At 41.0% G+C, this 10,187-nt stretch overlaps 1 protein-coding gene across 2 annotated transcripts in view; it reads left to right on the plus strand.

Annotated features, from left to right (window-relative positions):
- Positions 1-10,187, plus strand: part of PIMREG (PICALM interacting mitotic regulator) — a 60,660-nt gene that overhangs the window by 45,143 nt on the left and 5,330 nt on the right. The window contains exons 4-5 of one of the 2 annotated variants that reach the window (XM_086954538.1): positions 1,131-1,226; positions 5,979-6,025. In XM_086954538.1, the coding sequence (XP_086810664.1) occupies positions 1,131-1,226; positions 5,979-6,009 (127 nt within the window). In that variant the 3' untranslated portion in view covers positions 6,010-6,025. The remainder of the gene's footprint in view (positions 1-1,130; positions 1,227-5,978; positions 6,026-10,187) is intronic. The other variant, XM_086954537.1, reaches the window with a different exon arrangement.

Here is a 10,187-nt window from a genome sequence, read left to right on the forward strand (position 1 = left end):
TCCAAGGTGTGTAAAGTCTTTGGCGTATACTGTAGAGGTGTCCATAATACCTGGAGTAACATTAAATGCTGGATACTCCCTCCTGCATAGTGAGGTGACTGTAGTCTGCTTGTTTGACTGCAATCATGCAAGAGTGAACCTCGTGATCCTGTCAGGAGAAAATCCATCTGCATCGCTGATCCTTGTATCGGAGGGCAAAATTGACTCTCCATTAAATATTCAGTCCTACGGAGCAGTCTACCCATATCTCTGCTTTGCCGCCACTGTAAAACTCTTTGGGGTGACCTGGTGGTGGGACTGCACTCTTATGAGAATACGGCTAGCATCATCCCAATCTGAAGCTTTGTGCAGGCTCACCTCCTTATGCTAGTTTGTAATGAAGTAAAACTAGGGTTCCTTGCTAATGTCATTTCTAGTACTACTTTTTACAAGATCAAATCCAAAATAGATATTCTTCCTCTGAAGTCTCACCCATTTTTACACAAATTACATTAGCTACCTATGCCAGCATGAATCCGTTTCAAACTGAGGTGCCCCACCTCAAATACACTCTGTATCTAAAGAAAACCACTTTAACCAGGGTCCTCACTATTTCAGATAACCAATGAGGTCTCAGAAATTGTATCCCCCTATACCTGGATGGGCCTTCCTTCAAAACTTTGAATGCTTAGAAACCGTCCTTCTCTGGTTCCGCATTCTCTACTTGGATTTCAGTGCCCTATGATGGGAGACCCCTCAAACTCGCCAGTACCTGAAAATTATCGATTGCCCTCATCCTTCCCTTCTCCCGAAGAAATGTCTATGTGCAAAGCTGACAAGCGAAAGTGTTACCATTTGATGACCTTCTACAGCCTCCCTACTCTTCACTTTACCCCAGCACAAACCTCTTTAACCCTCACACTACCTCCTCTGCTGTCCTTCCCATATGAGAATATATATAAGGCGCACAAGTAGATTTGGGGGTGTGCAGCATGTGTTCAGGGAAGATGACTAATGTGATTTGTATTAACTTCAAATTAAATATTACCTACAAATTATTTTGCAGCGATCTGCATTTCAGATATAGGAAGTTTGAGTGATTTGATTACATTCAGATCCTTAACAGATTATTTTTTGTTGTTGGTTTCCAGGCAGTTCGACAATGATTTAGAAACGGTCTCCACTGGGATTAGGCAGCTCCGGAGGCTTTCTCAGGTGTTTGACGAGGTTATTGACCGAGATGAAAGGTAAGTGCATTTCTAGGTCAGTATTTTGTATAACATTGTTGATGCAATGGAGACATGTGTTTTAACTTAGAGAAAAAAAGAACTCTGTCGAAAGTAGCTTCTCATTACCAAAGTATAAATAACCCATATATTTCTCAACTGCTCTGGGAAAAGATGATGTTGATGCTCGTCTCGTAGAATAGGCTGTATTGTGTAAGTGACGAGTACTCCTAGCTTGTGGAACACAGAAAGCTCAGCTACAACCTGAGGGAAATGGTTTTGGCGAGGAAGTGCAGTACATAGGTGTGGTCTGTGGAGCAGACTTTGCAGGCGCAGAATCATATTTTCCAACGTTACTCTGACAGCTCATCAGAGTATAGCTCTTAGATGGCTGACCCGATATGTGTTCCTGAGCTCTGAAAACTGTTGTTGCACGCTTTGAAATTCATTCTAAGGCAGTCATCCGCTCTACCCCCCCATTAAGCCTGATACGAAGGACTCTCTTCCATATGTGCAGTCAAAGGTATGTTTGTTGGTGACGCCACTTCAGCATAGTAGAACCTATAAATCTTGAAGGCAAAGGGAAGCAATTATTTAACCTTTTCCAATGCTCCTACCTGGTGATTCTATTTCACTTCGCCGTGTTCGGTGGTCCTTTATTTCCTATGAATTATTGAAGTAATTGTTACGTCAGAGTGGGCATTCTTCAGGAGAACCCTGCCTGGTTTACTCTATCTAGCCTTACTCACCTTACTTCAGTTTCAAATATAAACATTCAGGGTTACAGAGGAGAGATCTCCTGCTCACTATTTTTATTTTTTAGATCTGTTCGACCCTCTGCCTGTCTTCTTTACTTCAATCACGCCGGGTCCCTGTAGCCTCCAAGTGGATTCTTGCAAAGATGATTTCCATTCTATTTCCTTTGGTCAGATCTACTGTTCGAACAGAGGCCATGCCTGAGACACAGTGGCCTTGTACAGCTGCATTTTGAGCAGAGCAGCAATCTCCAATCTAGAAGATGTAAAAATTAATGCTAAATAAAGGCTAAGATTGGAAGGGTCCTATCAAATTCTTTTCACTTGACCTCCATAAACATGCGGCCAGTGCTTTTCTCCTAAAGAGATGTTGGGTTGGTCGAATGGGACAACGTAAATGGACCTCTTAAATTGACTTTAAGTTCTGCTAAGTTATGAAATATGAATGCCACAGAGGGATACTTGATGAGATTTATTAATCCATAGTCAATCTTGTGAGGTGAATAGTATGATAGTTTTTGTGTTTTGGCTCCAGGGATTGACTGAAACCCCCATTCCCTTTTTTTATGAGGTCCAACCCACTCTTTAGTAAGCACAAGAAATTTGAGGCCTTTACCATTTACTTCCGAAGCAGAAGTGGGCACACGCAGCGGATGTGAGTGTGTCCATGAAGATCTATTTTTAATTCGATATCAGAGTGGAAAATCTATAGTATTTCTTCTTAAGGTGGATCTTTTTTGTATCAAAGTCTTTCTGAGGTTAATTAATCACAGGTGTGACTGACAAACGGAAATCTATATTTTGCTTTCATCCGGAAGGTGTGCTGCTTATTGTTCCAGTTAAAATATTTATTGCTTATTTAAAGTTTAATATCACAAATACAATATACAGAATGTTTACTAAAATTATACAACCATGTAGTTAAAATAAAAGACAAATATAAATGACATTAGGAATTCACATTCTGTTTGTAGCGGAACTTTTGAACTCAATCCAAAATAGCCAAGGCAAACAGCTGACTAAAATGTGAAAACTATTATTTAGCTGCTGTTAAGCTCTGAAAAGCCAGTTTCAAAATGTGTTATGGGGGTGTGGAATTTTGTAAAATATCTACGGTCCATGGGAGTGGATACTTCAATAATCTACTTGTCTTGTAAATAAATCCACTTGGCTCGTTGATGCTATGCAGTGAGGTGACAAAGTTAGTGTTCTCATATCAGCGCTCTGATAATAGCCTCTCTGATTATGCCAGGACTCCCATTAATGCAGGGTTTGGTTTCTAGCAATGTCATGATTTTGCCCCCTTTTCACATCTCTACATACTGGGGCTGGGACTAACAAGAAGTGGTAGTTCTAGGGTTGGAATGTCCCTTTAAGTTTGTGCACACCTACAAACATGCATGTTTAAGGGTCTTTACCAACATTTCTCTAATCTCTTCTCACGCTAGGAAAGTTTGGAAATTTACTTCTGACAAGTCCATAAGTAAATCTTTAACCAGAGTAAGGAAAACGGGCGTTATAGGAAAAAGGCAGCTTTCAAATGCCATGAATACACATGCAAACGGGCTCTCGTTAAAATACAGTTCACAAAGGTTTTCTAGGAGTATGAATTCTCTGCCTACTTCTGTAAATCTTTGCGAATTCATATATGTTGTAAATCTGCACTAAAACAAGGATATATACAATGGGTGCACCATTGTGGCTTTCTTTAATAATTGGGCCTCTAATAACATCTGCTGTTAGCAAGGACCTTTAATTTGTATGTAAAAAAAATTATATATAATCTCTTCGTATATGGCTAACCTCACTTTGATGGTATTCAGCTCTTTCACTAGTAGCACATCTGCACGCAAAACATTTTGCTTTTCGAGACCAAAAATAAATGTTGCTTTTAGCCAATGTCTTTGTCACATTGGGGACGGCCCGGTTGCTCCCACAAAAGTGTTACAAAAAAAATGTGCATCGGGCAAAAACCAAAAGGCTTTCAACCACTGCCTGGCCTATTGTCTTAACCAATACTGGTTTATCATAGTCTTGCTGAAACTGGTTTACACTGATCTTCCAGCAATAATATGTTTTGGAATTACTAGCGTGTATCTAAGTCAGTTTACCAAAATGATTCCTCCAAGAAATGGCGCCTCAAATTGCACCATTTAGCTGAACGTTTTTCTTTTGTGTGCATTTTATTTTGAAAGCAATTAAATATCCGTATTGCTTTCAAACCTATAGAAGTATTTGGGTCTAATCGTAGAATATTCTGGGAGCAAGACAGGTAGCCTCAAAGTGTTAAAGTTTGCAGATGCCTGTACACATTTTTATACTGGAACGACTGTCCGTAATGAATGCCGAGCTCACAGCATTTTCTTAATGCAGTCATCTTACAAAGAAAGACTTCACAACAATGAACCATAAATACAAGTTTGCACAGCACAAATATTTGTATAAAAACCTTATCTTGACTGCAAACGAAGCACTTTTCACAGATTCAAAATGTAATACTGACCCGCCCCCCCCCAAAAATGTCCTCGGAGTTGGGCGATGGGAATTCCGCACCCCTGGTCTAAGCTCGAATTCTCTTGTTGGCCCTCTTCTCAAGTAGTATAGGTGCATCAGTCATGGTGCAAATATTATTAGCAGTGGATTCTCCACTTGGATGTTTTGTCTTCATCGTTATTGAAGCAGGACGAATACAATGTGTGCTGGAGATGTTTCATTATATGCACTCAACCAACAATATTTTACTTGATTCTTTTGTAATAAGCCATGGGGCTAGCATCAATAAACAAAATATTATTAGTATTCTTTTTGGAGGAGACCATCACTTCAAATATAGGAAAACGCACCACCTTTGAAAGGACTGATCATCCACATTGCTTCCTTCCAGAGCAAGCCTGCCATTGACACCTTGCATCTTTCCTCTGTTCCTGTCTCCCTATTTGCATTTTTAGGATTTGGTAATACTTCAGTGACTTGGAAGATGTAACTCCCAGGAAGCTGCTGGTGCTAGGGTTCCAGGTCCTTTTAAAAATCCACCATCGCAGTCACTGGTGATACTGGACTGTGAGGCAGGCAGACCAGAATCAAAAGACTATGAAGAGCTGGTTATAGGTGCCCTGTCTCTATGAAGACCAATTTGTTTGACATGGACAGGATGAGGTACTCTAGAGGCAGGCTACTTGTATGGATTCTTTCACGCAGAACAGAGAACAGAAGATTGAAGCCATTGACTTTGACGACCGGTTCAAAGATTGCAACTGTCTATAGCCAGTCATTATCTGATAACCAACCAATATCGGATAACCTAGGTGATACTTCTACCATGTTTCAGGTCTTAGGTGTATATTTGATGATTTATTCTGAGAACTTTAGTCATGTTGCCTCCCTTAGTCGGACTAAAGCTCCAGATTGCAGTTATTGCTGGTTCATGGAATTTTGACATTTACTGCTTATAGGCACAGTCTAACTACTGCGATGGACTTCCAGTATGACTCCAAATGGTTTCCCAAGCCTAAATTTTGTATGTTTGAAATGGGATAATTTTCCTGGAGAAGAAAGACATGAAACGTTGCCAACTGGGCTGTATATTTCAAGACTAGTGAGATGTAGTGTCATACTTGTTAAAATGTTTCCTGTGTGTAGTACGAGTTAAGCCTGGAAGATCAGGCACAACTATACCAGAGTCTGGGAGAAGCCACACTTCTGCACAGAACAATCATTATGAATTGGGTCATTAGTTATTTTCATTTTCGAAAAGCACAAGAACAATTATTTTATTGGCACTATCTACTTTCTAGGTTTTTGGTGAAAAATGCATGTTTAGAAGTAAATGTAACATGGGGTGAATAGCTCAATGGTATGGACAAGTAACCAAACAAAATGTGACAAGAAGTTACATTATGAATTATATTCGTAGATCATGTTTTGTCCCATTGGACATATATTACCTTTTTAGAGTTTACTTTTTTCGAAATCTGACTGACTAAAGTTTGTATCTTGCAATTCTTCCATTTGTTATCAGTGATATGACAGTTTGTCTGATTCCTAACTGAAGATAATACGGACAAGGTAACAATTAAATGTTGTTTGATTGCACTTCACATGTCTGTCTGTGTGCACTTGGTGTGGACAGTGCTGGGTTGTGGTGTGTTCTACACTGTTAACTTGTCTGTGTGTAAAGCTGCAAAATGAATAAATCTGACTAAAAATGCATGACCAGCCAAAACGCTTTGCTCCCCATTCCCTAATTTCTGTATAATTCAAATCGGGCCTCACACCCTTCAATTCAGATGTATAGTTGGCACATAGTTTCTCTCCATTGCACCAACTGGTTTCTGCAGAGGTATTTCAGCCACCTAGTATGCAAGCATCTCTACCAGGTGGTGATTTAGCCCATAGGGTTGCTAAGTGGTACGTCTGTATATGTTGAGTAAACAGTCTTGCTTTCAAGGACTGTGTACACTTTCTATTGATTGGGTCTCAAATGCCCTCCCATCTTAAATGAATTGGCTAGGCCGCTAAGTACTTAGCATGATAGTAATTCCTTTCCATTCAGTATGTCGATATATTACTCCCTTGCCTTTCATAGATTTGTATATACATATACTCCAGTCCTTTCTTTTTCATGGGTTAGTAGTCTCCAGTTAGTTACACATTTTAGCACACATGCATGGTAGTTGAAACACACTACTTCAATATTCAGTTAAGAGCCACCCCCACAGGTAAGGCTATATAGGTATACTGTGATGTCAGCCTACACAGCTTTTAAGAAAAACAATCCATCTCAGCTGTAATAACCTGGTGCAGAGCTATTGGTTTTGTCAATGCTTGTAGTAGTTGGCATAATGCCTGGTATGATCTGCGGCATGACTGTATGAATAGGCACATATGGTTGGCCATATTTAGAAAGGTTTTTCTCTAGGTAAAGGAAAATACCTTCAAAGTGAGCACAGGTGGCCATAGACTATACAAAAAGTGATAGGTGCAATGCTTGAATTAATGTCCGCCACTAATAATTACTCGGTTTGCATCCCAGTCCATTGTTGTTTTGCATTCTATCCTACCTCAGTTTGGACCAAGGCCAGATGAAAATCAGTCTCAACCCTGCTTCAATAGGAACAGTTTGTCCTGAGCTGCTGCCAGACCAGGAGTCCCTGAGCCAAAATGCAAGCAACCTGCAACCGGTTTTGCCCTGATTGGGGCTCTTCAATCGGATATAGCTTGGCTCCAGTGGCACAATGAGAATGGGATCCATGTTTGGACATACCCGTGTCACTTAGGCCGTCACTACAAAGTGTATGAAAAAGTGATGAGGGGAATGCTTGAATTAATCTTCAGCCATTGGTAATCACGCACAGGTGCATTCAGGTCCATTATTATTTTGCACACCTTGGCAACTTAATTTGGGCAGTGACCTTAGCATATCGGTCTTGACCCTGCTCTAATAGGAACAGACCAACTGAATTTCATGGACGTGAGTCATTATGCACATGTGGGGCAACCTTCTAAGAATAGCTGTATTCATTCCTGGTCCTGTGTCTTCAGGAAGTGGCCAGCTAGATGGCCAACTGCAAATTGAACCTTAATGAAGACCAGACTGAGGTCATGTTACTTGGTAACAACTTTACCAAAATAATTCCCTCCCCTGTGCCCAAATGCTTAGACTGGTTTCCCATCCAAAAACTGTGCTAAAGAGCTTTGGACTGTGGCTAGACTCCGGTCTTACGGTAGTGCACCAAACCAAAGTTCTTGCAGCCAACTGCTTAGGAGTGTTGAGACTGCTAAGAAAGATTTGAAATCTCTTTCCTTTTATAGCTAGGGGACTAATTGTTCAGGCTCTCATCACCTCCCGCCTTAATTATGGCACCATCCTTTATATGGGCTCCCCTCAGTATGTGACAAAGGCTCCAGATGACTCAGAATGCTTCTGCTCAGCTCCTGATGTATCTGCCACGACATCAATCTGCAAAAGCAGCCCTGAAGAAACTCCATTGGCTCCTAGACGAGCAGCGAGATAAATTCAAAACATTATGCATTTTGCATGGTTCTCTTCTCAAGAAAGTCTCCACCCTTTTGAGACCTCTGGTTACTCCGTACACCCCGGGTACACCCCGGGAAAGTCTTGAAGATCTTCCTCAGCCCTTCTGCTACAGGTCCCCAATTGCAGTAGATATCCTGTTGGGGTGGCCACTCCTTTTCCCACTTTGCTCCCAGGGTGTTGAACTCTCTTCCTCTTGACCTTCGCCAGTTATCATGCAAACATGGCTCTATCGCAACTAACTTCTGATGACCACGTCCAATTGATGACTGTTCTAGTACAGGGAGGACTTCTGGTAGCCATGCGGTTTACAAGACCTTTAGAATAGAATAAAGAAAACTCATTGCATACACATTTGGGTTGATGCACCAGGGGTTGTCTTGGACTTTTGCTTTTGCTATAACATGCTAAAACTGTTCATGTAGTTAATTTGGAAGATAAGAAGTTATTTCCCAGTGACTCTTCTCTTCAATCCCCATAACAGTGCAGTTCCTGTCTACCTTAACTGCAATCTACATTGTTTTTTGCTTATGGCTTGGTTTATGTATGTAATAATTGGCTGAGTCTAAATGCCACACTGATGCTGAAGCAAAACTGAAATTGCACATGTTTTATAAAACAGTGATTCTGTCAGACAATTTTGCTTTTGAGATAACTGTGTGATCCAATTCTGCCCTATCTACGATTTTCCATTCATACTATTCTGTCATCTGAAATGAACTTACAGTAACTCCTTTCTTTTGCACAGCACCACTCTAACCAGTGCTAATTAATGTTCCACAGAGTCCATGTCTATTCACAAATTAGCAGGTTACTGCGGTTACAATGAAATGTGCACGGGTTGTATAGCGTTTAATGAAGGGGGGGGGGATCTGCTTCACTTAAACTATCTGTCTGTTCAAAACATATTTACGCACACAGGATACCTATGCATAAGGTACGTAGCTTGTAATAAATTGTCTGCACTGTAAATTACTTCGTTAAAATTCTGTTCGTTTTTTTGAGCTAACTTCTTCTAACTAATCAATCTACGTCGAATTAAAAGCTTTGGTAGAAAATTGTTTGAGAATGACCATTTGAAATTAAATGGCCACTCGTTTGGAGCTTTAGGTTTGAAAGTACATTTAGTCCAAATAGATTTTCTCTCTCCTCATTCTCTCTCCTCATTCTAAACCCTCATCGACCTGCTGCTCCTCTGCTATGGCGGAGGACTGTTGCCTGTTCCCCTTAGCAGGCCCCAAACAAATAAAACCATTATAAACCGTGCTATATTATAGTATTTTGTATCTGAGTCTTTGGGGCGGAGCCAGGGGGATAAGAAGCACCCACGGGGAGTGGTATGCACTGATATCAGTGCACATGACAGTCTGGCCGGCTGTCTCAGGCTTGCCGAACCCGTCATGCACACTTTGCTTGTTCTCCATGCAGGCCACATTAAAGCCTGGGTGGAGAGCATGCTCAGGCTCCCAGTATTTGGCTCAGTGCCTACCCGCGGCACTCAGACCAATAACAGCACTACATTGCATCATTGTGATTGGCTCAGGCAGGGGAGCCTGGGTGCTTCCTGCTTCCAACTGGAGCAGAGCGAGGACTGGACAGACACAGAGAAAAGACTCTGCGGCAAGGTGAGTTAAAACATTTTTTTTTTTTTAGCTACTCTAATTCTTCCACTCGCCCCTGATCCGTGCCAGCCGCCACTGCCCTTATCTTATTCCTATTCCTTACTTAAATGTAACCCTACTCCTAACCCTGGATCTAACCTTAAACTCGTACCTAAACATAATGTACACCCAAACCTCACCTTCACCCTTGGTAACCCTAATCTCCACCTTGACCCTTTAATCAGTGGTGGCTGGAAACAATTGAATTGGTAAGGCATGCAAACCTACTGGCAATATGGCTCTAAGAGAAGCCAGCACAACGTTTAGACTCCGTGCCAAAGTTCTCAATTGTGTTTATTATAAACATTGTTTATAACTGGCAATGATTGAGAGGTCTGGAGTTGAGGCTGAAGGCAGTGCGAGTTTCTCACAATGCCTATGAGTAGGTCAAGATTGTGCCAGTCAACGAAAAGTAAATATAACTCACATTCAATAAACACTATCACTGATATCAACGCTTTTAAGTTAAAATGTTTAACTTTCAACATTAATGTAATGCATGTCGGTGATTTAGTGTTTACGTAGATTAATA

This window comes from Lissotriton vulgaris, chromosome 2_1 (genome assembly GCF_964263255.1).
Source record: "Lissotriton vulgaris chromosome 2_1, aLisVul1.2, whole genome shotgun sequence".
NCBI classification, from domain to species: Eukaryota; Metazoa; Chordata; class Amphibia; order Caudata; family Salamandridae; genus Lissotriton; species Lissotriton vulgaris.